A 26,875-nucleotide genomic window follows, 5' to 3' on the forward strand; every position below is an offset into this window, starting at 1 on the left:
GCTGTCCGAGGAGGAAGGATGGATGGAAGGCGTCCCTGCTGGGAATATGTAATGCAGGAATTCCCAAACTGGCCCTCCAGATGTTTTGGACTACAATTCCCATCATCACCGGTCCTGTTAGCTAGGGATCATGGGAATTGTAGGCCAAAACATCTGGAGGGCTGCAGTTTGGGGATGCCTGGTGTAATGATGCAACCACACCTCCTTCCCTCCCCCAACTCAGGCTTCACTGCAAATAAGCGTGGTTCCCATCACGACCCCCCCCCTTGCAACGTGGGGGAGACGCGGGCCCCTCCCTCCAGATGCCCCCAGGGGGCGCCTCTCTGGGCCCAAGAGTTGCAGGGGGTTGGACTAGATGACCCTCGGGGGTCCCCTTCCAAACTCTACTGGCCATGAGAAGCTGCCGGCTGTGTGCGCGTCCTCGCTCTCCAGGCCCAGAGCCCTGCTCAGAGTAAACCCATTGGGCTCGCTGGAGAAGCGGAAGGAAGGGGGAGCTGGGCCCCGATCCTGGAGGGCGGAGCTGCGCCGGGGGAGCGGAGGGAGGGAAGGCGAGGCTCCGGCTGGCTCCGCCCGAGGAGGAGGAGGAGACGGAGAGGAGGCCCAGGCTTCCCGGCCGCTTTCCTGCCCGGCTTCCCCGCCTCCCTCCCGGCAGACATGGCGGCGCCCGCCCCGCAAGAGAAGCAGCAGCAGCAGCAGCAGGACGCGGAGCTGGAGGAGCTGCTCGAGAGTAAGGAAGGGGGGGACCCCGGGTGGGGGTGGGGGTGGAGGGGGACCCCTCCCTCCAAGGCACACGCAGGCCCAAGCCCCACCCCGAAGCTGCCCTCTCCCCTTCCCCCCGTTCACACGATCAGGGTCGCGACACCCGTGTCTGGCCGTGCGATGAGAAGGGTCTGGGTCTGCCCAGCCCCCCTGCAACGAGAACGGGGGGGGGAGGTAGGAAGAGAGCCTCCCCCTCCCGGCAAAGGACCTTGACCTTGGGGCTGCCGCCTGCGAGGCCTCCGCTGCTGGCTTGGGGGAGCAGCTGCGTGTAGGTGGGGTGGGATGGGGGGAGAGGCTGCCCCCTCAATTGCCCACCTTCCCCCCCCTCCAAGTATCTGACAAGGGGGTTGACTCCCCCCCCCATACATGCCTCCCCTGTTCACACATCCCAAAGGGAATCCCTGCTGCAGGGGTGTTGAAAGAGACTCTCCCCCCACACACACATTTCTCCCCCAGAGGGGCTGCCCCATATGCTGCCAGTTTCTCTCTGCCTCCCCCCTGCCCCCTCCACATGTCCCCCCCCCCCCGGTTCGAAGCCTGTACTGTATATATAGTGTGTGTACACAGGGGAAGGTCTCACATAAAGGAGCCCCCACCTGCCTCCCCAAATTAAAAGAAATAATGCCCTCTCAGCTGAGTGGACTGAGGCGCCCCCCCCCGTTGCTGGGCACACAGCCCGCCCCCCCTCCGCGTCCCCACATGCTGCACTCCCCCTGGAGGTTGGATGGCCATCTGTCATGTAAGATTGAGCTGAGATTCCTGCATTGCAGGGGGCTGGGCTGGATGACCCTTGGGGGTCCCTTCCAACTCTGTGTGGACTCAGGCTCCTCTGGGGGCTCATTCGCACCTGGCACTCGCGATGCCGCCCGGGAGTGTATTTTCTGACATTTGTGCCTTGCCCTTTCTTTGTAAAATACGATGCGCAACAGGTTGTGGGCCCAACATTTTGCTGTGCTATACTGCATTTGGACCCACCTTTCCTCCGAGGAGCTCAAGGTGCCGTGCGTTGCCCCCACACACACACACTTTAATCCCCACAACAACCTGGTGAGGTAGGTAGGTGAGGTTGAAGGGCAGTGGTCACACCCGGTGAGCTTCGTGGTGGAGTGGCAGGATTTGAACCCAGGACCTCGCCCAGCGCCCCTCTGCCCTTATTCAACACGGATTGTTGTTGTTACTCAACTTAGTGACATAACGAGCGATCCTCTTGTGTGAGGCAAGAGTGTGGAGGTGGTTCTCTTCTGTCGGTTGCCTCACTGTTGTGAACTTTTTATCTCGTTTCGTAAGGACTTTGGTGTGTCGGAGAGGATCGCTGCAGGTTTTCTGTAATTTAGCTGCCCTGCAAAATTTAACGTTTGGTCTTTCTGTTCTCTTAAAAAAACCCGCTTTGGTTAGGCAAACTGCAGCCAGGATCTGCATTGAGCTCAGTAGGGGCAGGATCCTGGCCTCCTTGCCCCCTGTTCCCACAGCGCCTCCTGGCACCCGCTCCTTCCTTCCTAGGTGGAGTCTGGGAAGGAGAATCTGCTCAGGATCTGGGCGGTTTCAGGAGCAGGTTGGAAGCGGATTTGTCCCTGAAATCTGCCTCCTTTAAGTGAACAGACAGGGAGGTGCAGCAGCAGTGACAAATCTGCGTTCTTATCTATATCTCCACCTACGTCCTACAACGTAGTAAAAAAAAGACATTGTAAATAAGGCACCCTGAAGCTTGAAATTATAACATTATTTATTAAAACGTGGCAACATTCGGCAAACTCGGCCACTGATTGGTTATAACTTACATTTCGTGTGTTTATTTGGACTGTGACTTTATGTTACATCGGCAAGCGTCATTATGCAACAGATGAAATGCGTACAAACAGTTTTTCAAAATTTCATTCTTAATTCTTCCACCACTGCCACCCCAATTGCAACCAAGGCTGCTCCCGCCCCCTTTGGGATCATTACAGCGCCCCCCAGGGAGTGGTATCGCCCCCTTTGGGAAACACTAGGGTGCTGGGTGATCTTCCTGCACCATTGCGTGGTGGGAAGCCCTCAGAAATTGCCTTGTCCTTGGGGAAATTCGACCCCTGGCTCCCCAGCGCAGAAGCCCCTCTCTTGCCTTCTGGATTTAGGGGAGATGCATACCTGCTCACGTCTGCTTCCTCGTGAGGGGGCGGCTGTTTCAGAATTGCGCCCCCACCACTGCCTTGCATCATCACTCTTCTTCTTTCTCTCTCTCTCTCTCTCTCTCTCTAGGTGCCCTCGATGACTTTGATAAGGCCAAGCCAGTCCCTCTGCCGCCCCCTTCAACTGCCTCCGTCGGGGACAGCAGCGTCTCTGAGAAATCGCCTGGAGATGCTGCCAAGGTAGGGCAGGCAACCTGAGCGCCCACCTTGGGATGTGGGGGTGTGTGGGGCAGCTGGGGGAAGAGAGGGCAGCCCCTTGCTCCCAGTGAGACGGCCACCTGCCTCCTCTGCCTCCTCTGGTGGCCTTGGCTCGGCAGGGGTAGGGGGACACACATAGCCAGGACCTCTGACTGCCTGCTGCTTCTTCTCCCCATTGCTGAAACGGCCTGCAGCTTCTTGAATCCGCAGCTGGATCCTGAGAACAATTTGCAGGTCCCGCTCTGTAAAATGGGCCCGTTAGGCCGCACAAGAACTTGTGTGGATGTGAGAGAGGGCCAAGTGTGGCGCTGATTTGAGCTCCTAAATAGCTCCTTGCCTTGCTCTCCTCTGGCAAGTGAGTTTTGTTTCCAGGCCAGGAAAGTTCTTAAGAACAGATGTATTTATTTTCCTTTTGGCCCTGGACTTAGCCAGCTGCCTAGGCAAATGTTTTGTGGGCTGCTCATGTCGGTCGGTGGCAAGACTCAGGGCCAGACTCAGGGCTTCCCGTCTGCTTAAATCCAGGGGGTGCTGAGCCCCCCCCCCCGCTCGTCTCACCCATTTCGCTTTGTCTCTTCCCAGGATTCCCTCTTTGCCTCGCAGGAGAAGTTCTTCCAGGACCTCTTTGATAGCGAGCTGGCCTCCCAGGCCACTGCCGAGTTCGAGAAGGCCATGAAGGAGTTGGCCGAGGAGGAACCCCACCTGGTGGAACAGTTCCAGAAGCTCTCCGAAGCAGCGGGCAGAGTCGGTGAGCGAGTCGGGGAGAGGAGGGGGTTCCTCTTTCTTTGCCCCTCTTCTTAGGGGAAAGCAAGGCAGGGTCTGAACTTGCTCCTTCCAGCCTGCATTGATAGAAGGAGAAGAGTCTCGTGCCCAGATCAAGGGAAATGATTATTTGTTTTGTTCAGTCGTTCAGTCGTGTCCGACTCTTCATGACCCCATGGACCAGAGCACGCCAGGCACGCCTGTCCTTCACCGCCTCCCGCAGTTTGGCCAAACTCATGCCAGTCGCTTCAAGAACACTGTCCAACCATCTCATCCTCTGTCGTCCCCTTCTCCTTGTGCCCTCCATCTTTCCCAACATCAGGGTCTTTTCTAGGGAGTCTTCTCTTCTCATGAGGTGGCCAAAGTACTGGAGCCTCAACTTCAGGATCTGTCCTTCTTGTGAGCACTCAGGGCTGATTTCTTTGAGAATGGATAGGTTTGATCTTCTTGCAGTCCATGGGACTCTCAAGAGTCTCCTCCAGCACCATAATTCAAAAGCATCAATTCTTCGGCGATCAGCCTTCTTTATGGTCCAGCTCTCACTTCCGTACATTACTACTGGGAAAACCATAGCTTTAACTATACGGACCTTTGTCGGCAAGGTGATGTCTTTGCTTTTTAAGATGCTGTCTAGGTTTGTCATTGCTTTTCTCCCAAGAAGCAGGCGTCTTCTAATTTCGTGACTGCTGTCACCACCTGCAGTGATCGTGGAACCCAAGAAAGTGAAATCTCTCACTGCCTCCATTTCTTCCCCTTCTATTTGCCAGGAGGTGATGGGACCAGTGGCCATGATCTTAGTTTTTTTGATGTTGAGCTTCAGATAGCATTGCTCTATTCTGTCAGACCCCTCCTGGAGTCCTGTGTCCAGTTCTGGGCACCTCCGTTGGAGGAGGATATTGAAAAGCTGGAGCGTGTGCAGAGGAGGGTGACTGAGATGGTCAAGGGTCTGGAGGGCAAGCCTTAGGAGGAATGGTTGAGGGAGCTGGAGGGTGCTTAGCCTGGAGAACAAATATCTTCAGGGCTGCCACATGGGAAATGGAGCCAGCTTGTTTTCTCCTGCTCTGGAGGGTAGGACTCGCACCCATGGCTTCAAGTTACAAGAAAGGAGATTCTGACTAAACATCAGGAAGAACTTTCTGACTGTAAGAGCTGCTTGACGGTGGAACGGTCTCCCTCGGAAGGTTTCGGACTCTCCTTTCTTGGAGGTTTTTAAGCAGAGGTTGGATGGCCGCCTGTCAGGGATGCTTGAGCTGAGATTCCTGCATTGCAGGGGGTTGGACTAGATGAGCCCTGGGGCTCCCTTCCAACTCCACAATTCCATGAGACACTGCCCCAAAATGTGGTGCGGTGCCACTGTCTCTGGAGGACAGCAGCCCACACTCACACCCCGTCCTTCTCAAAATGAAGACTTCCACGCTTCTCGGAATAAATAGGGTGGGCTTCCCCACCCACCCTAAGCATCACACATTTGTAAAGCAAAGCTAAGGGGCCCACGTCTAAACATTAGACCCAGGAACTTTCATGCTGCTTTACATCAATCAAGAGGTCTTACCACGGTATGTTGTTATTTAAATAAAAAATATGTGTTAAAACTGACACTTTGAAAGGGGCTCTTTGAAAAGAATGCTCTTCAAAACACACACACACACACATATACCCGGACTCCCACTGGTTAGCTAAAAATACCGCAACGCCCCAAAGAGATCCATGCATTTTCTAACCGCAGCCTCAGCTAAGTGAGTTCGAACTAGTGTTGCTTTGAAAATGCTGTGTGGGCTTCCAACTTCTGCTTAAAAACCTCCAATGAAGGAGAGCCTACTTTTGTCGCTGCTATGTGTAGAATCACAGAACTGTACAGTTTGAATCGCAGCTAAAGGTTCCCTGGCACGATGGCCATCCAGCCTCTGCGAAAGAGATCTCGTTCGCCACCTTCCGAGGTCGCCTGCTCCGCCATCCAGTGGCTCTCTCTCACCCCTGGAAAGTTCTTCTTGACTTTGAGTCAGAACGGCAGCGTTGCCCGACTTGGAGCAACTTTTCCGATGGATGGATTCGGGGGCATCAGGGCAACTCAGGACAGAATCGCCACCTTTGCCGCCACCTGTTTTGTGGGAACCCCTTCTTCCCTCAAGCGAGGGGCAGGCCCTTGGGATCTCCAAATTCCCCTTGCATCCCGTTTAAGGCTCCTGGGTGAGAGCAAAGAGGCCGAGAGGGCAGGTGTGTCAGAATCGGAAGGAACTGATGCTGGGTTATTTAAATCATAAAAATTATACACTACAAAAAACAACCCTCAAAGTGAATTTACCAAAAAGGTAAAACAGTGAAATCCAGAAAAAAATTGTGACAGTGCTTTAAAACTTACGTAAGTTAAAATACCAGATCAGATTAAAACTGCTTCAACTTTCTCAGGAATTGCATATATAAATGTGCGTGTGGCTTTATATTTTTGTAAAAAATTTGTTGTTCAAGTTGTCAGCCGTCGCTTTAGGTTTTCGTACACCACTCAAGAGACTTATTTATATATTTAAGAAAACTTATTAAGTGGTATATAAATGGTCTAAATAAATAAATAATAGTTTTTTCCATTTGAAAAACAAAATGCATTTTCCTCTCCCGGGGTCTCTTAAAACACTTTCTCCCTCGCTTTTTTTTGCAGGAAGCGACTCCAGCTCCCAGCAGGAGTTTACTTCCTGCTTGAAAGAGACGCTCAGCGGCTTGGCAAAGAACGCAGACGACCTCCAGGTAAATCCCCTGGACCCTTTCCTGCCTCCCTGGCTTCTCGTAAACGCTTCCTCTGCATTTCCAGCGGCGGATCCACTCTGCAGACCCCGTTTCGTCGGCGTGAGAAGCAGCAAATCCCAGTTGGCGCCCTCACTGCAAGCGGGGAGAGTTTTGCTGCCTCTCTTGTGCTCAGGGCCTGCGGGCGGGATTCCCATTGGGGCATCTGGTTGGCTGCTGTGAGAACAGGAGCCTGGGACTAGATGGGACGCTGGCCTGATCCAGAAAGCCAGGCTCGCCAGGCGGAGGTCTGCTGCGGTAGCAGAACCTCCATGCCCAAGAGCAGTCTACCACAGAATAACAGGTGGTGGGGAACTGTAGAGCTGCTGTTTTGCTCAGGGTCCCACCTGGGGGGTTTCCTTTGGGGCACCCAGCTGGCCACTGTTGAGAACATATATGCTGGGGTGCCCCCAAGGGAAACCCCCAAAGCAGGATCCTCTCCTCCTCCATGAATTGGCCCGATCCTCTTTTAAAGGATTCTGTGAAGACATTGGCTTCCTCGCCCGGCCTTCTTAACAGCTGCCCCCCCTTCCTTCTCCCGCAGAACTCCAGCGTCTCCGAGGAAGAGCTCGCGAAGACCATGGAAGGCCTCGGCTTGGAGGACGGAGACGGCGAAGGCAGCCTCTTGCCCATCATGCAGAGCATCATGCAGAACCTCCTGTCGAAAGACGTGCTCTACCCGTCCCTCAAGGAGATCACGGAGAAAGTAAGGCGGAAGGAAGGGCCCACCGCGTGGGGGGAGTGGGGTGGGCAGGACGTAGCTCAGTGGCAGAACAGCTGCCTTGAATGCAGAAGGTCCCAGGATCAGCCCCTGGCATCCTAAGCAGGGATGGGAGAGGAGTGTAGGTGGGCTCTCAATGGCCTAACTCGGTGTAAGGCTGCTCCCCGCAACACGAGAACCATGAGGACTGGGGACCTGCTTCATTTTCAGTGGAAAGGGCCATCGCTCAGCGGTAAAGAGGAAGCAGGAGGTCCCGGGTTCAATGCTTCTCCAGGTGTGGCTGGCCGAGAGATGCCCGTCGGAAACCCCGGAGACCCTCGGCTGCCACTTAGTGCAGACAGTCCTGAGAAAGATGAGCCCAAGGCCGGCTCCCTACGGTCCGCGTGGCCCACCCTCCCCTCCTTTCCTCCCCCAGTACCCGGAGTGGCTGCAGAGCCACCGCGACTCCCTGCCGCAGGAGCAGTTCGAGAAGTACCAGGAGCAGCACAGCATCATGGGGAGGATCTGCGAGCAGTTTGAGGCCGAGCTGCCCACCGACGGAGACACGGAGCACAAGGCCCGCTTCGAGATGGTCCTGGACCTCATGCAGCAGGTGGGTAGGGGGGCTGGGGGAGGGGGCACTGAGGGGGGGCAGGAAATGGAGCCCCCCGCCACGGTTTCCTTGCTGACGCCGCTGCCTGTTTTGTCTGCCTTCCAGCTCCAAGACCTCGGGCACCCCCCCAAGGAACTGGCGGGAGAATCGGTGAGTTTGGGCAGGGAGCAGGTGGCTTCGCCCGCACTTCCTTCCTTCCTTCCTCCAGGTGTAGTTGGAGCACAGCTCCCTTGCTAATTCTGCCCACGCCTTTCCTTCCGGCAAGCCGATCAAAGAATTGTGGGGTTGGGAGGGACCCCCCAGGGCCATCTAGTCCAACCCCCTGGAATCGCAGCGAAAGCATCCCTGGCAGGTGGCCAACAAAGCTCTGCTTTTTGGAAACCTCCAGCGAAGGAGAGCCAACATTCAGACGGGGCCCATTCCTCTTGTCAAACGGCTCTTGCTCTCAGAAAGTTCTTCCTAAGGCTTAGTCAGAATCTCCTTCCTCGCAATTTGTTGGTTAACGTCCCGCCCTCCGGCACAACAGGAAATATTGCATAGAATCGTACAGTTGTGAGGGCCGCCTGTGGGTCATCTAGTCCAACCCCCTGCAGTGCAGGGATCCCAGCTAACCTCCCCCTTCTCTCCATCATCTTCCTCCTGCAGCCACCCGGCCTGAACTTCGACCTGGAGGGAATGAATCTGCCAGACACAGCCAACTCGGGAGGAGGAGACCAGTGCCAGATAATGTGACCTCCTCCCCACAGAGCGAGCGGACCGGAGGGGCATTACTGTGTCTGGGGTTGGGGGGGGCTGACTCTCTCTCTCTCCCCCCCCCCACCTGCTTTTATTTTGGTTTTCTTCAATCACCAGGTGCCTAAAAAGGGCTGGGCTGACTGTGTTAATATCTCTCTGTATGTGTGCGGCGGAACTTTATAACAAAACATCCAAATAGGATGATACGAGTTAGAGGCTTTCAGAAAGTCTCAAGGGATGTAAATGGACATGCTGCTGCTGTCTCTGGGGTCCTGGGGTGTGTGTGTATGTGGGGGTGCAAGAGACACCCCCACTTTCCCTCTCCTTCCCTGCAGTGGACCGACTAACAGATTGAGCTCAGCTGCCGTGTGTGTGTGTGTGTGTGTCAGTTGCTCCCCTGGTTGGCTCTTGAGGAGCCAGGCAGGTGAGGGGGGGTACTAAGGGGCCAGAGAAGGAGACAGCACCCGCCAAGGGGCCACCGTGTTAGGCCTACAGTTCTCGGTAACAGCAGGTCCTTCTGTTTTTGCCTGGGGGGTTCCTCGGAAGCTGCCTTTTGGAAGCTGGCCAGCGCTGCTCCTTTGAAGCTCTGTGACGGTTTTGGGAAACGCAAGAAGTGATAGGCGCTGGACCAGAATCCCCTCCGCAACTGGCAGGGAGGAAGAGGAATGTCCAGCGGCCCCACCTGAGCCCCGATGGGTCCGAGCCGATTTTCAGAAAGCACTGATTTAGATGGGAATGCCGCTGCCCCCAAAGAGCTGCTGAGTGCCCTCTCTTCCCACTCCCGCTTTTCAGTACTAACCCTCCCTGCCCCTCTGGTTAACACTGCCCCTCTCTTGGTGCAGGGGGGGGGGGGAATCTGCCTCTCCATCTCCGGGAACTTGGGCTCGGCCAGAGAGAAAGGCAGGAGAGGTCAGTCGGGCAGGCGACGCTGTCCTCATCCCTGCCAGGACTCGGGGGATTATGTCTGCTCTCCTTCCTGAGACTGGCAGAACCTCAGAGGGAGGCGAGGGGGTGTATGTGTGTGTGTAAGGATAATTATTAAAAATAAAGGTGGAAGAGCTGATCCTGGTCTTCTTTTCGCTTCCCTGCTTCTTCTTTTGATGAAACACTCTGTGTGTGTGTGTGTGTGTGTAGTCAAGGCTTAATCCAGACACCCTGTTTTGTGTGAGAAGAACATTCCCTCATCCTTTCTCTCCTGCTTTAAGAGCCGGATTATGTTGGGCTCACCTCCAAAGGAGATGTTGCAGCTAGAAAAGGTTCAGAAAAGGACCGTTCGTGTGGTCAAGGGGGTAGAGTGATTCCCCTCCAAGGAAAGGATGCTGAGCTTGGGAGTTCTTGGTTTAGAGAAAAGGCAAGAAAGAGGCGGCATGATAGAAATTTATGAAAAAAAGTGGATAGAGAAAAGTTTTTCTCCCTTCAGGAGAGACTGTTGCAACAGATGAAGAAGGAACAGGCCAGCAGACTAGCGATGGTTGCCGGTGCCTGCGGCAGGCAGGCAGGTGGGACGGGGGTTGCACTGGGCTGAAGGGACCTCACCCCCACTGGAGCAAAGCGGGGCCAAGCTGAGCTGACTACTCACCCACGCTGGGGGAAGCACAGTCAGCTGGCGCAGTCCTTAGCAGGCGGAGGGGAGCCCTAGGCTGGGCCGCTCTGGGGGCACCGGTGGGGAGGGGCACCTGGTTTGTGCCTCCCTTGAAAATTGTGCGCCTAGGGCCACGGCCCCCCTGGCACACCCTACGCTGTGTATGTCCCTGGGCCAGGCTAGCTTCTCTACCTGATTCCTGCCTCTATCTATTCTTCTGACCAATGGCAGACCACAAGGGATCCTAAGTCCTTTGATGGAGAGTTGGGCCAACCCCAGTTTCTATAACAAGGATACTATACTCATTGTTACAGGTAGGTAGCTGTGTTGGTCTGCCACAGTCAAAACAAAACAAACAAACAAATTCCTTCCAGTAGCACCTTAGAGACCAACTAAGTTTGTTCTTGGTATCAGCTTTCGTGTGCATGCACACTTCTTCAGATACCATGCAAAGGAAAGCTCTTAGCAATAACAAACTTACCGCTACCCTGTTTCTCCTAAAATAAGACATAGCCATAAAATAAGCCATAGTAGGATTTCTATGCATTTGCGAAATATATTTTTTATAAAGAATTTATTGGTTTTTACAAAACAAAGACCAACATAACACATACACCAACACAAACCCAAACACAAACCCAACAATCAAACCATAATAAAAACAAATACAAATCACACCAATAATTCTTTTTCTTGTTTACACAAAAAAAAAACTTTTCTTGTTCGAATCAATACTAGGTGACTTCCCCCATTTTCTCTCCTTTGGTTCCAATTCTAATTTTACTTTAATAACTTCTCATCTCTAAAATTAAATCATTCAATAATCAAAACTAAACATACTTCTTAAAATCTAGTTTTTACTCCAAAATAATCTATCACTTCTTAGCTTGAATCAAATCTATTCCAAATATAACTTCATAATAATAATATAATTACCTAACACAACATATTACTTCTTGTATCAAATCATACATCTTCTTTCACTTAGACTGCTGCTAATAAAGAAATTCAAATATCTCTTCTCTAGTTCAAAAACTTAAAATCTTAACACACCGGCTTCAGGGTACCATTATATTGCGAAATATAAGCCGTTCCCCGAAAATAAGCCATACCCCGAAAATAAGCCATAGTGATGCGGCACCTCCCATTAAAACAGCCTGGAGAGGTGTGGCTATGCAGCATACTGATGCGATGCGGTTAAAATAAGACATCCCCTGAAAATAAGCCATACTGTGTTTTGTTGAGGGAAAAAATATATAAGACGGTGTCTTATTTTAGGAGAAACACAGTAGTTGGTCTCCAAGATGCTACTAGAAGGAATTGTTTGTTTGTTTCAAGGATATTCATTTTGTAAATATCACCCTTTCACTTCAACATACTATTTCATTGGCATTTGAAGCTACTAAGCAAACTTTACCAGCTGGGAATTTAGCAAGAGGGGGAAAGGACATTACAAAACCTAGACTGTAACTACCCGAATGAAAACAGAAATCACAGAAAAGCGATTTCTAGTAAATGCAGAGATGACAGCATTGAAATGGATAAAAGAGTGACAAAATACATTTGGGTTCTGCTATGGCACCCGCTATGTCCAAATTCACTTATTCACACTTAAATAATCATGTCCAAACCTCGCTATGTGCTCCGTAGATTCATTTACTCAAACAGCCAGCTTCTGGGGGGCATAGACAAATCCCACAGTAGAAGTGTTCCCATAGGAAATAATGGAAATCACGGACTTGTTATGCAAAACAAGTTCTTATGAACATTTTCCTGGGAATGCATTGTGTCTGGTAAGTGGGACCTGCATGTATTTTAACAGATCCATAAATTGGAGCGTTCGCTTGCTCCCCTTTCTCTTCTGCAAACATGTTTTTCCCCCACCCATTCTTAGTTTACACAGACATTTCTGCACTTGGGCTAGCCGCCAAACCCATTAATACAGAGTTGTTAAGTTAGGGTTGCCATATTTCAAAAAGTGAAAATCTGGCCAAGTTTCTTGAGCCAAAATCTACATTTCTGACCTGGGTTGCCATACGTCTGAATTTCAGCAAGTTCCGCCGGGACACTGTTTCCGACTGACAAATCCCATCTTTGTCCAGGAAATTCTGGACGTATGGCAAGCCTAGTTAGCTTCTTTAAGATCTTTCCCAAAAGTTGCAGCTGTCACAAGTGCATTTTGATGTGATCCTGTTGTAATTCCTGCATGGCAGGGGGTTGGACTAGATGGCCCTTGAGGGTCCCTTCCAACTACAGTTCTATGATCCTTGCAAAGAAGACAATTGATCCCATTTGGGGAGGAAGTTCGACAGGCAAGGAGCCACCACCAAGAAAGCCCCTTAGCGGCACAGCAAACAAGGCCTTTCCACCAGATTTCAAAGCATGAAGTGGGAATTATCAGGTCCGAGACCATTGTGTACTCATGGATATTCTGTGAAGCTGGATGCGGGGCAAATAACAGAAAGTCCTCCTTGACGCAGCAGCACAGAGTTGAACTGTGGAACTCTCTCCCACAAGAGGCAGGGAGGACTGGAACCTAGAAATAAACATGGGGGAGCCTGATTGTGGTGATGATTGTGATTATCATCACTGTTGAACAAGAACAACATTATATTATACTATAAAATAATACGATATATTTTGATTATTTATTTTATTATTTCTACAAAGCCGGTGGTCTGGAATGGGAGCTGCCGCTCTGCGCGCGCTTCTCTATGGCCCTCCTTCCCTCCCACTGAGAGCCCTTCTGCGCGCTCCTCTCGGCGCCCCTCCCCTTCCGACACGGAAGTACTTCCCTCGCGCGTGCGCATTCCTCTCCCCTCCTTCCCCCGCCTCCTTTTTGGTCGGTTGCTTGGGAAGTGTCGCGAAGTGTCGTCGTCGTCGGGGGACCGTAAAGCGCAGAGAAGGGAAAAAAACAACCCTCCTCGGGGTCTGCGGCGTCCGGGGAGCATCCGCGGCTGGGCGGCCCGATGGCGGCGCCGGAGGTGGTGGTGGCGGAGGCCCCCCGGCCTGGAGGCGGCGGCGGAGGGGGAGGTGGAGCGGCCTCCAGAGGTGAGGGGGGAGGGGAGGGTGTCGGTCGCTTGCTTCCCTCCGCCCCCCCCATGGGAGGCCCAGAGCACCCCGAGAGGGCGACTGAGGGGACCCAGAAGGACCAAGGCCTCCCCTGAGGCAGGAGGGGGAAGGGCAGAAAACGGGGGGGGGAGGGGCGCCATAGAATCTTCCCTGTTTGTTTGTTTATGGTGTTCCCCCCCCCCGGCTCCTTTCACAAACACACCCCAAAAATGGGTTGAGAAAAAGGCACTCGTGGGTGAAGGAAGAAGCGGGTGGGGGGAGGGGGGAGTCGTTTTTCAGGAAGAGCCCCTCCCCCCCCGTGTATCTCCCTCTCCTCTAGGCGTGGGAGCCCCCCCACCCCCCGCGTGGCCCTGCGGGTTCCCCGGGTGGCCCCGACTCGCCTCGCCTCGCCCCTCTCTGCCATCCTTCCTTCCTCCTGGCCTCTTGGGCCTTCGCCTCTCCATCGCTGGCTTGTGTTCGTTGCTGGCATTCGCTCCTTCTCTCCCTCAGCGCGCGTGGTTATCCGCCGTCGCTGTTGTTGTTATTCCCTTGCCCTTAAGCTCGCAACAATTGAAGCACAATATTAAGAACGGGTTACAGTCGCCGAAATGAGGGGCGGCCTAAATATATACATCTCTGTTTGTAAGCCAGGGCCAATCTCTCGCTTCTTCCGTCCTCTTAACTTTATCTCAGTTTATGTTTAATCTCTGTTGTGTGTTTATATCTATGTTTATTCACTGATATCTATGTTTATCTATGTCACCTCCCTCTATCTCTGTTCGTTTCTGTTTATCTATTCATCTGTCTTTATCTGTTCTTATCTTCCTGTATTTAATCTCTATCATTTTAGCTAATGCTGTCCATTTATATTTTATCTTTTTGTAGCTATATTCATCATTTATATTTATCATATGTTAATATTTACCTTTTTAGCTATCCATATTTAAGTGTATTTATCTTTAGCTTAAATCTGCTTACATTATTTTTTTCTATCTTACCTTTTTTATTCGTTCATTACACATTTGTCCTCCAAGGAGCTCAGGAGCTCCCTGTGTCATTTTGACAACCACCCTGTGAGGTAGTCGAAACAAAATAAAAAAATTCCTTCCAGTAGCACCTTAGAGACCAACTAAGTTTGTTCTTGGTATGAACTTTCATGTGCATGCATACTTCTTCAGATATCTGAAGATACCTGGTATCTGAAGAAGTGTGCATGCACACGAAAGCTCATACCAATAACAAACTTAGTTGGTCTCTAAGGTGCTACTGGAAGGATTTTTTTTGTTTTGTTTCGACTACGGCAGACCAACACGGCTACCTACCTGTAACTAGAACCTGCGAGGTAGGTTAGGCCAAGAGAGGAGAGACTAGTCCAAAGTTCATGAGTGGGAGTTCTAGCTGAACACGGATTTGAAGCAAGGCTGACTTAGATCCATTTTAGTTCAGTGGTTCCCAGTTAGCTAAGTACTGAGGACCCCTTGTTTTTCAAAAGCCAATCCGTGAATCCCCCTACTTTTGAACATTTTGATACCTGTAGGTAGTTTTTGTTATGTGAATGGTGCCATGGACTCCTTGGGTGGGTTACGTGGACCCCCCCCCCCGGGCCTGTGGACCACCAATTGGGGACCACTGTTTTCATTAAATACAACTCAGCTTTCTCAGCCCAATGCTTTTTTTATTAATACATTAGCATCTCACTTTCCTTCCAAGAAGTCCAAATTAGAAAATATGGTTCTCCCTACTTTTCCTCCCCTCACAACAACCTTGTGAGGTAGGTGACCAGCTGTGAGGGAGATTCCCTCAAATCTTGCACTCCAGTGAAATCCACAGTATGGTTCTCCATGGAAGTTATGAAAATGCACAATTTAGGATTAAATATATTTAGTGATGTGTACATGGATATGAAATAATTAGGAACACATTTGTTTGCAATTTGCCACATTTTCTGCTTCTGTGTGTATATCTGTATATGTGTGAATGGATTGAGAGAGAGAGAGAGAGAGAGAGAGAGAGAGAGAGAATGCACACACAGAGATCTGCACACACATAAACAGATTTATATCCCACTTTACAGGGTGAGAAAATTTTATTATACAATGACTTATAAACAAGAGTTTGTAGCAGCAGTGTACAAAGCCCAAAGTCAATAGTTGTTGGTCCATAAGAAGAATTTCCCAGTCCACACCTGGGCAGGATCTTGATTAGGACCAAAGCAAAAGGTCACCAAAAGCAGACAAGTGTTTTGAGTTATCCAGAATGGAGACTGATTGTTAAATGAAACAGGAGTTGGAAGAGCTGAAGGTGGGTGGGAGGGGAAGAAAAAATTAAATGGAATTAGTCAGGATCTTGAGGTCTGCACTCGAGACTCATCCTCCAGGTGGTGATTGCAGACTGAATGAGGCTCATGGTCCTTCATTGCAGGCATCAGGCTGTCCCCAAGTCTTTGTGGGATGGTGAAACCATGGCTGGATCCCCTTGTTTAAAACAAAGCCCCAACATTTATCCAGATCTGTCACTATCAGTATAATAGATAGATTGTGTGTGTGTGTGTGTGTGTGTGTGTGTGTGTGTACAGTATATGTGTATACACATGTAAAATTGAGAGAGCTGTCCATTTGTGTATAATTTTGAATTTAAGATGCCAAAGGAATCTTCAAACCCCTTATTCATACTATGTTTTGTAAAATGTTTTGAGTTACAAAGACTTTTTTCTGGTATCAGATGTATAATATAATCCTTACCATGATGCCAGTCAAAAGAAGTGGCAGGAAAGTTTTGGGTCCAGATGAAATGTCAGTGACATTATTTATTACAGTTCTATCCCACCTTCTTCCCTCCAAGGAGCTCAAGGGCTCTCCTCCCCATTTGATCCTCACAACAACCCTGTGAGGTTGGTCAGGTTGAGAGGCAGGGTCTGGCCGCCAAGGTCAGCCAGTTTGACATTGTATGAACTGTGTAATCATGTCTTGTCTTTCTCTGACTGGACTTCTTTGTAAAGTTCAATTCACTGGGGAACAAATTTTTTGTTGCATTGACACCTGCAATTGTTCTAACCTAATTTTAACATGCTGATTTCATACCTGAAGTCGGTTTTGTTCTGTAAGCTCTAGTTTTTTTGCAATTCATGTTTTTCACTTTTTACCATAATCTTTGTTTTTCACAATGCAAGAATTCAATATTTTATTAAACACATAGCCAAAGTAGTATAATATGAGTATAAATGTAAGTGACTTATATAGCATTGCACATGACATGTATAGCATTGAAAATGACATGTATTATATCTATGCACAGTTGGAGGTATGCAAAAAATGTACAGTGGTGCCTCGCAAGACGAAAATAATTCGTTCTGCGAATGTCTTCATATAGCGATTTTTCCGCCTTGCGAAGCACCAATGCAAAATAGCGGTTTTCGCGAGAAAAAAAAGTCCATCTTGCGAGGCAAGCCCATTGACTTTTTCGTCTAGCGGGGCACCACTGTACCTGTATTCCCTTGGGATACACAGTATCTGCAAGCTGTTGTTATTCAGGAAAGAATTTGCGCTTGTAGCTCTTGCGTTTGTGGACTTGCGCAGGGGATTCTCATTTGATGGTCCAACAGTAGCCTGACATCATCGTTTTGTCCCATCGCCCTTGATAACGCTCTTCCATTGTCTTCAGGTGTTGATAGAAGCGCTCGCCCTATTCATCACTGACTGCCCCAAGGTTTTCAGGGAATTGATCTAGGTGACTGTTCAGGAAATGGAGATTCACATTAGAGCTTACAGATTTGAAAAAATAAAAGTAAAAAAATTCCTTCCAGTTGCACCATAGAGACAGGAAGGATTTTTTTTTTTTTACTATGGCAGACCAACACGGCTACCTACCTGTATTCAGATTTGAAATCAGCATTGAAAGAACATATAAGAACAGTTGGAAAATCTCATGCAACAGAAAATGAAAAAAAAGTGTTCCCCAGTGTTATGGATACAATAAAAAGCGCGCGCACACACACACACACACTATAATATAGATAAAACGATTGTATATCTAAATAAGTTACGTGGCACCCTGGCACCAAATGGTGCCACCTGTTAGCAGGTCTCTGGCTCCTTCCACTGGAGGGCCAGTCCAGCGTTCCTCTTGAGCATGCCCTGTGAAGCCTGGAGTGTATTCTCATGCTGATTTATTTTGGTTGCTGGGACTTGCATCCCTCTTTTCCTTTTTTTTTTTTTGCATGCTGCTTCAATATTATTTTGGATGTCAAGCAGACTATCAATGTTTTTGAAATACCATTTATTTTAAAAATAAACAAATGTTCATCTCAAATGATTTGGAAGGCAGTAAATTTCCTGTCTTTTCAGTGGGGCCTTTAGTTCATGTGAACCGAATCGTTTTGTGCAGATGTTATTAAATGGTATTAACAAGGCAAAATATTTATATGATCTCAAGAGAAACCAGAGTATTAATAATATAATTTTATTATTTATAACCTGCCCACCTGATTGGGTTGCCCCAGCCACTCTTATGTAAGTGAGCGTTGATACTTAAACGTACATGTCTTTGCTTGCACATAAATGTTTGCATATAAAAACTGTGTGTTTGCATCTGTTCTGTACTGTATCAAGAAAGGGAGGGAAGAGGGAGCAAGAGAATCCGTTATCTGCTACCCCAAACCTATTAGTGCACAGGCAAAATAAAACTCAGATAAATTAGGTGTGGCTGTAAATTATTGATCCTTAAGGTGCCACAAGACTCGTTCTAACCATATGTATGAATTTCACTCCCTGTAACTTTCTCCTCCTGTCTTTATTTGCAAAATGGGCCCTCACAGCCGCTTGGGCCCCTGTAGCAACAGGGGTGCTAAGGTCCATCATTGGTGGCCCATCAACAGCCTGAGCCTTGAAAAGGACAGAGTCATAGAATCGTAGAGTTGTAGTGTTTGAAGGAGCCCAAAGGGCCGCTTAGTCCAACCTCCTCCACCAGCCACCCTTAATCCTGGTACTAAAGAGATCCTTTGCACAAATCTGGAGACCTTTCAGGAAAGCAGGGTTGCAACTGCCCCACTTCAAATTCCATCTTCTGCTTTCCCCCGCAGTCTGACGCCAGTTCTACAGCGCCAGTTCCCAGAGAGCTCCTGGATCTACTCCTGCTCGAAAAGGGAGTCGGGGAAAGGTAAGTTTCTGCCTTGAGGTTCCTTAGTCCCTGCCCAAGAGTACAGAGCAGTGAGCAGAACCTTTGAGTGTCCAGTGTTTCTGGGGGGAGGCCTGCCATCCCTTCCAGATAAGTGTGTCCTTCAGGAGAAGCCCCATTGCTGATCAGTGCAACTTGTTTCAAGTAAAACACTTACAAAATTGGGAGCGTTCGTTCTGGTGTTGGAATGGAAATACAGCCTTAATCGATGCGGAGGCCTTTATCCAGTGATTACCACCAGATGACGGGTGCACATTCTTCCATGTTTCACTGGTGGTACTCTTACCAAATCCTGCGTCAGTAGAGTCGTATGAGCGTCAGAAGAGCCTGCTGGATCAGGCCAATGACCCATCTAGCCCCGCATCCTGCAATCACAGCAGCCAACCAGATGCCTCAGTGGGAAACCCAGAGGCAGGATTAGAGCACAAGAGCATTCTCAGTTGGTATTCAGAAGCCTCTGACTGTGGAGGCTGGATGCAGCCATTATGGCTAGCAGCCATTCACAGCCCTCTCCTTGTGATCTAAAATTCACAAAAGGAAAAGGAATTGGAGGGAAAGCAAACTCAGGGACCCCCCAGACCTCTCTGTCCAGCCCCCTGGGACTCCACCCTCACCGACCTGTGCTTTGCACCCTCCTTGAGTGTCTTTGTCTGGCCGAAATATGCCCTGGGTCTCTGGTAATGCCTCTTGTTTGCCTGCATGGAGGGTAGAGACGGGTGGGCGTGCAGAAAGTCTAGGACGATGGCTCATAGCCGAGTAAGATTATCTTCCATGAAAACAGTCTTAACACTGAATCCGTACGTGACAGTGGAGGCCAATTCTGGATCCACACATCCTTCCACAGTGGGGACATAGGTTTCTGGGCGGGAGCTGATCATGGTGAGTGTTTGCTGAATGTCAATTTGCATTTGTTGCTCCGCTCACTTTTGCTTCTGACCCTGCCCACTTCTGGCACACGGCCCCCAGAAGGTTCCCTAGAAGGGAATGCGGCCCCTGGGCTGAGAACGTTCCCCATCCCTGCAGTGACCAGCTGCGGCCTCCCATCCCCTCTCCTGCCTGGTGGAGGTGATGGCGGAGGGATTTCAGGCTGCTACGTCCCCTGGTGGGGGAGCCTTCAGGAGAGAGGGGGCTTTGAATCCCACCTGCAGTGGCTCAGCCTGGGGAATTAGCCCTGGAGGGGAGTGTGTGATGCTTCCCTTCTCCCCTGTTTCGTTCAGCTCAGGCCAGTTCTCCTGGTTGGGCCTTTTTAATTCTTCCAGCAGCCAAAAGCCCTCGGAGCGGCTGGTGACCTTGAGTGGCCGCCCTCCTCCTCCCTTATCAGCTTATGAGCAGTTCTGGGGCCCAGCCAGGCTGCCTCCACCACCTCCGATGGCTCCCTGCGCAAGCCGTAGCTTCCATTCCACCACCCCCCCTCTAACTTTCCTCTGGACTTTCCCTTGGCACTTACTCAGGATGAAGCTATCCAGGGTCCCAGCTTCCCCAGCCGCTGTGGGGATTGGCCGACTGGCTCCACCGATCCCGCCCCCTCCCAGACAAAAAGAGGGAGGGGCAAAGGTGGAGCTGCAGGTCAGCTCAGAAGGGTCCCGGCGTCTTCGGATGCTGTGACTTTGGATTAGTTTCCATTGAAACCAAGGGCCAGTTCGTCTTGTCGGTGACATTAATCCCACCCCCACCCCACCCCAGCATTGGCTGTGGAAAACCACGTGTATGTTGCCTCACATGCCTCTTCACCAGGGAAGGTGGAAGCTGCAGTTCCTGCGTGGCAGGGGTGAACTAAATGAACCTTGGGGGCCCTCTCAAGGCTTTGCCTTCCTCTGTGCTGCCTCTTAGTCACCTGCCCTCCAGCCAGCCAGCCTCTGCCCATCTAATGCCCATATTGGTCTCAGTTCCATGTGACAGCCGGGCCTGTAGAAGGGGGTGAATCAGCCAGATAATAGCCACTTTCTCTGGCAATTAGGCCAGGGGGAGCCTCTTCAGAGCCGGGCGATACCTCCTGCCCTTTGTCGTCTTCTTGAGCCCAAGTGACTTCCCTTAGGCCTCACTCTGAACTCCCCTCCCCACAGTGTTAAAGAAACGGCTGAAGGCTCCCCCCCCCCCCCGGTCTCCAGAGTCTATGGCCAGGCACTAGGGAGCTGGGCTGCTCCCTCTTGTCTGCTCTCGATTGCTGGTTGCCCATGCCTCACAGCTTAACTTGGTGCTTCTCCTGCCAGCTGTGGATTTACTTAGCTGGCCAATGTAGGAGCGTTCTTTGTACATGAGTGGGATAAAATCCAATACACTGGTACCTCCGGTTGTGGATGGGATCCATTCTAGAGGTCTGGCCGGATCCTGAGGTTTTTGCAACCGGAGGACCGCTTCTGCGCATGCGCGCGGGGCAAAACCCGGTAAAATAGTTCCGGGTTTGCCGCTTGCGTATCCCGAAGTTTATGTAACTGGAGAGTCACGTACACAGAGGTGCTACTGTATATACCAGCAGCGTTGGAAACTGCAGGAAGGGAAAGTGCTCTTGTTCTCGGGTCCGGCTTTTGTGAAGCATCTGGTTAGACACTGGACTAGGTGTCGCCATCGTCACGCCCCCCCCCCCGATCCAGCAGCCAGGATCTTCTGATGTTCATGTGGAACCTCCAGGCCCAGAGGTAGTCTATCTGGATTCCTAGGATCCATGGGGTATTTGCCCACTGAGAGAACAGGAGCCTGGACTAGGTAGGCCTCCTTGGCCTGATCCAGCAGCCAGGCCCTTCTTACATTCTTGTGTTGTTATATGCCGGAGGGGGAGGAGGAGTTCTTGCCTTCAACCTCTTCTCAGACAGTTCCTGCAGGTTGTGGAGTTGGCCACAGGTATCCCCCCCCCAACACCTTCCCTGCAGAACCCCCCCCCCCCAGATAAGTAACTGGGGCATGTGCTTCTTTTGGGGAACGTGAGGAACAGTGCCAGGCCTGTGTCTTCCACCGTGTGTGCCTCTCCTTGCAGATGGCGCCTGGCGTTTGGTCCGCACCACCAGAGCCTTTGTTGAAGGAAGATGAGATGGGCGGCTGTGATGACTCACCTGACCCCCTGCTCTGTGGGAAACGGCTGCGGGTGGATGGGGGGGGGTGCAGGAGGAGGAGGTGGCACAGGGCGTGCCCTCAGCCTTGCTCCCTCCCAGGCTCTGTCATCTCTGTGCTAATGCAGAAGTGACAGCATGAGCTCAGAGCAGATTTACTTTTCTGGCAGAAGGTCCCAGGGTCAGCCACCACTGGCACCTCCAGGTGGCACCAGGAGAGACCCAGGGAAGTCGCCGTGGGTCAGCACAGGAACTCCTGAGCAAGGCGGGTCAAGGGCCTGATTCAGTTTCCATTGTTTTCCAAACACGCATCTTAGGTACCCGAAGTCTTGAATGAGGAAGGAAGCTTCAGAGCAGTCAGGGGACCCAAAATGTTTTTAGGCCGAAACCTCCTTGGCCCATAAACCTACCCCCAGTATACCCCCTGCCTTATAGATATAAAGTATTATTCAGAATATTGCTTTGTACAACATGCTAAGGAAGGTAGCGGCACAATAAAAACAGTCACAGTTTATTCAAAATCTAGTTGAAACTGGCTTAATTAATTCACCAAAACAGATGGACTTCATCCAGTGATTTCAGTTTTTCAAAGTCCAAATGTCCTTTGCCCCTCTAGCACCTCCTTGCTTCCCCTTGCCTCTTAGCGCCCCCTAGGCAATCCCACTGCCCCCCGAGGGGGGTGCCACCCCCCACCCCACTTTGGGAACTTCTGCCTGGAGCTTCCATGTTTCTATTGCTGAGAGAACCTGAGTGTGAGAAGGCTTCTGGGAGTGAGAAGTTTTGCTGAACCAGCCAGGGGGCTTGGAGTGGCACCTGGGGCGCTGGGGGGGGGGGTTGGCTCCCCACCACGTAGGAGGAAACGAGCTCATCAGAGAAATAATGGGAGAGTTTGTGTGTGTGCCAAGGGAGAGTCCTGCTCCTAAGAGGCTTGGAGGCCCCCTTGGTCCTTTGCATTCCGTGCCGGACAGAGTGACCGTTGGGAAAGGGCAGTTGGGCCCAGGGTCTCGGGGGGGGGGGTCCTTCAGGAGGAATGGCTGCGATGTCAAGGCTCCTGCTGGCCTCCTCCTCGCGTTCACAACCATTGCTCCGGCTTTTCAGTTAGTCAGTTCTTCCCCGCCAAGCAGGCGTACATCTGAGGGTGCTTTAGGAAGCCCCGAGTTCGAGTTGAAGTTCTTGGTGGGCCAGTTTATTTAGGGCATGCCCTGGCCCCAAACAACGCCCAAGCACTTACGAGGCCACCCTTGAGCCTTCGGATCAGGGCCTGGGCACGAATGGGGAGCCGGGGCCCTGGTTTTGGCCAGGGAGCCTTGCACAGATCATGGCCCCCAAACTGGAGTGGGGAGAGGGTCCAGATCCTCCTTGGGGCCACGGATCAGCCAGCCTCTGGGGTCCTGGTCTACTCCATTGGGGGCCAGCACCTCTTAGCCTTGCCTAGGGGGGCAGTTTCAGCAGGCTGTGCCCCTCTCCTCCCAGCAGAGGCTGAGCCCCATGCAGAGAGGCTTCTTCCACACAGTTGGGTACCCCTTGTTGGCTCCAATGTTTACAGCCTCCTTTTCTCACCTCTCAGGGCGAATTCACGAGAAAACGCGATGTCAGACGCAGGAAGTAGCACGGATGGGAAAACAGATTTACCCAACGGTAAGAGGAGCAGGGTGGAGGGAGCGCTGGGGGGGGGGGGTAGTGCAGAGGAGAAACAGTCTCCCCTTCCTCCCTCTTAAATGTGCTGTTTGGCCGCAGTCTCCAGTGGCTTCCAGCCATGTCACTTGGGACTTGCAGGTCCCTGAATTGCAAGGCCCACAACTTGCACATGGGCTAGATTTCCACGGACCTTCCCTGCATGTGCGTCTCTGGCACAGGAGGAGAGCCCTCGCACCCACCTTGTGCGGTGAGCTCAGGATTCCTCGCAGCTTGCCCAGAGAGAGGTTCTGAGCTCGTGTTTCAGGCCGTTGTGGGTGCAGAGTTGCAAGGAGAAGTCAGAACTGCAAAGGCTGGGGTGGGAAAAGAAAAGCCCTCCCTCAGGCTTGGCACACGCCCACTCCTGAGCGCAGTGGCCAGCCCTGGCAGCGCAACATGACCTCTTGGGCTCTGGGTTTTGAAAGCCAAGTTGCGTGGCGGTGTCAGCAACTCCTGAGCTGAGTCCTCAGAGAGCTGCTGGATCTGGCTCAACAGTGGAGGTGGTGAATGCAATAGGTGCCCACCCAGGGGCTTGTCTATCCCCCTCACCGAACCAGTGGGTCCCATTGCTCATACCCACCCCAAAGCAGCTCTCGTTATCTGCCCCTCCAGCTGATATGGGGCACAGTCTGGCCTTCAGTCTTGGTGGTCCTCCCCCCTGGAATTGTGGCATGCAGCACCCCTCTGTCTCTAGTACTGCATTTGCTGCTATCCTTTCCACAAATCATAGAATTTTAGAGGTGGAAGGGACCCCCAGGGTCATCCAGTCCAACCCTCTGCAATGCTGGAGAATCCCTGACAGTTGCCCCCTCCCCAGCCTCTGCTTCAGAACCTCCAGTGAAGGAGAGTCCGCCACCTTCCAAGGAAGTCCTTTCCACTATAAACAGAAAGTTCTTCCTAGCATTGAGTCGGAATCTCCTTTCTTGTCTCCTCCCTTGGAGCAGCAGAAAACAAGCTTGCTCCGCCTTCCACGTGGCAGCCCTCCAGAGATTTGGAGATGGCTCCCATGCCACCCCTCAGCCTTCTCTTCTCCAGGCTAAACACCCCCAACTCCCTCAGCTGCTCCTCACGAGGCTTCATCACCGCACCATCTCCCAAGGCCTTGTCACCAAACCCTTCATCATCTTGGTCACCCTCCTCTGCCCACTTTCCAGCAAACACGGCGAGAGTTTTGTGTGGCTCTTTCTCTTGCCTCGGGGAAAGGCTGTCGTAGCTCCGCAGCAGGGCACCTGCTTGGCATGCAGAAGGTCCTGGGTTCAGTCCCACTGGGACTGGGGCAGACCCCCTGCCTGAAGCCCCAGAGAGCCATTTCTGGCTTCCAGTGTAGAGAACAGTGAGCTAGATGGACCCCAGGGGCCCTGACTCAGTTTAAGGCAGCGTCAGCTAAGTCAGGGCTTTGTTCAGGACCACGAGAATGGGAATGTTTATTTTCTAAGGGAAGCTTCGGAGCTCAGCGGCAGAGCACCTGCTCTCAGTCCTCTTTGGCTGGGAAAGACCTCCTCGCTTAAAACCCCAGCGAGCCATTGCTGCCTGTCAGGGCGGATAGTCCTAGCTGGATGGACTCGGCCGGGTGCACGAGGCAGCCTTGCTCTGTTCTTGAGTGTCAGCCCAGCAGAGTTTGTGCCGAGCGGATGGAGCCTGGCGGCACAGAGGGCAAACAGGCAGAGCGGCATGACGTGTCTCGGGTGGGCGGGAAGAGTGTTGGCAGCTCTGCGGATCCAGCTGGCAGCGAGGGAGTGGATCCATCCTCCCTCAACAGCTTTTCCCCACAGCCGGAGCAAAGGGGAAGGTTTTTGAGTTAGCCGCCCCCTCCCCCCCCCTGCAAGGTCTGGGTTGCAGCTGAGCCCCTTCTGACCAACTGGAGGAGCTGGGACTCTGACTCAGCCCAGACGGCTTGGAGATGACTCCCTCTTTAAAACAAAACAATGATTTACTGATCGCCTTCTAAACCACCCTCTCTATTGACACAGAAAGTAACGGAAGGAAAGCCTCCTGGGGCAAAAAGTGAGCACCTAGGCAGGGATGTTGTGCCACAGAATGGGGGCAGTCACTCTCAAGGCCCTGCTCTTCTGAGCTACTGGCTGAAGGAGCTTCTGAGATCTTCAGAGTTTGCAGGAGAAACTCACCCACAGACTGCCCTGATTTGTTGTGTGGATAAGGCAGTTTCTCAGGTGACCTGGTGCTGGGCTGTATAAGGCCTCATGCATTAGTACCAGCACCTTGAATTTGGCCCGTTAGAGTCGCACCCAGGACAAATCCCACAAGTCAGGTGTTAGATGCCGGCAGTTGGTTTTCTCCACAGTTGCGACCTCTGGACCAACCCTGAGGGTAGCCCCACATTAGAGACATGGCGGTAATCCAGTGCAGTTCCATTTGGGGTTTTCCTGCATTGTCAGGGGTTGGGCTAGATGACCATGGGGGGTCCCTTCCAAACCTACAGTCCTGTGAGTATCCACAGATATCGAGCATGGTGCGGTTTTCTCCAGGCTGAGGCGGAGAGGGGTAGGCAGGATGCCAGAAAAAGAACTGTTACTGCATCTTGAGCGGATGTGAGAGCCATGTGGCTGTGGCATCTGTTACCCCACTGATCGCCAGGGTTGATTCGGCTGATGTGGCAGGTGCCCCCATTTCCTCCCTCCCGAAGCTGTGTGCTCGGTGGAAGAGGACGGCCATCCCCGATAGAAGGAGTGCTTTCAAGGGCATGTGATCGCTGCTTCTTGAGCCATCCCCTTGTGGTTTGAAAAGCCTCTGCAGTGTTGGGGGCGGTCCCGGACTTGTGCTGCCTGAAGCAGTCTAGCAGGGGCTCCGATAGGAGCGGAAACCTGGGTGGGGAGGATGCTTTCCTGTGGCTTCACCAGCTGCCTCTCTTCCCCGCGCAGGAAGCTTATCCAGCAGCCCGGAGGAGATGTCCGGCGCCACGGAGGGGCACGAGACGTCCTCTGGGGTCGAGGTGGAGGCTTCCGACCTGAGCCTGAGCCTCACGGGGGACGAGGTGGGGCCCAACCGCACGTACACGGAGAGCTCGGCGGAGGAGAAGGACTCGGACAGCATGGACGACACGGGCCACTACTCCATCAACGAGATGAACCGCACCTACGACCGCTCCCACTCGGAGGAGGAGGAGGAGGAAGAGGAGGAGGAGGAGGAAGAGGAAGAAGAGGTGGAGGCGGCCGAGGCCCAGCGGTCCCGCCGGCGAGCCCAGCGCAAGCGCCCCAACCGGGACCGGGACTCCTCGGACGATGAGCGGGCCCTGGAGGACTGGGTGGCCTCGGAGACGACGGGGCTGCCTCGGCCACGCTGGCGGGCGCTGCAGGCGCTGCGGGAGAGGGCTCTGGGCTCCTGCGCCCGCTTCGTCCACGAGGCCTGCGGCGCCCAGGTCTTTGTGCAGCGCTTCCGGCTCCAGTACGGGCTGGAGGGCCACACGGGCTGCGTCAACACCTTGCACTTTAACCAGCGCGGCACCTGGCTGGCTAGCGGGAGCGACGACCTCAAGGTGGTGGTCTGGGACTGGGTGCGGCGGCGGCCGGTGCTGGAGTTTGAGAGCGGCCACAAGAGCAACGTCTTCCAGGTGAGGGGGGCTCCTTTGCCCAGGCTTGTGGTTCATTGGTTACAGCATGAAGCAAAGAAATCAGAGCATCTTAATAGCAA

At 52.2% G+C, this 26,875-nt stretch overlaps 1 protein-coding gene across 1 annotated transcript in view; it reads left to right on the forward strand.

The window, feature by feature from the left end:
• The first annotated feature begins 608 nt into the window (after positions 1 to 608).
• DCAF8 (DDB1 and CUL4 associated factor 8) overlaps positions 609 to 26,875 on the forward strand; it is a 35,867-nt gene continuing 9,600 nt past the window's right edge. Inside the window, exons 1-12 of the mRNA XM_033174335.1 lie at positions 609 to 727; positions 2,995 to 3,104; positions 3,702 to 3,867; positions 6,535 to 6,620; positions 7,201 to 7,362; positions 7,793 to 7,969; positions 8,075 to 8,119; positions 8,615 to 8,698; positions 13,146 to 13,337; positions 18,415 to 18,491; positions 23,121 to 23,191; positions 26,107 to 26,795. Of these exons, the coding sequence (XP_033030226.1) occupies positions 655 to 727; positions 2,995 to 3,104; positions 3,702 to 3,867; positions 6,535 to 6,620; positions 7,201 to 7,362; positions 7,793 to 7,969; positions 8,075 to 8,119; positions 8,615 to 8,698; positions 13,146 to 13,337; positions 18,415 to 18,491; positions 23,121 to 23,191; positions 26,107 to 26,795 (1,932 nt within the window). The 5' untranslated portion in view covers positions 609 to 654. The remainder of the gene's footprint in view (positions 728 to 2,994; positions 3,105 to 3,701; positions 3,868 to 6,534; positions 6,621 to 7,200; positions 7,363 to 7,792; positions 7,970 to 8,074; positions 8,120 to 8,614; positions 8,699 to 13,145; positions 13,338 to 18,414; positions 18,492 to 23,120; positions 23,192 to 26,106; positions 26,796 to 26,875) is intronic.

This window comes from Lacerta agilis, chromosome 17 (genome assembly GCF_009819535.1).
Source record: "Lacerta agilis isolate rLacAgi1 chromosome 17, rLacAgi1.pri, whole genome shotgun sequence".
Classification (NCBI taxonomy): Eukaryota; Metazoa; Chordata; class Lepidosauria; order Squamata; family Lacertidae; genus Lacerta; species Lacerta agilis.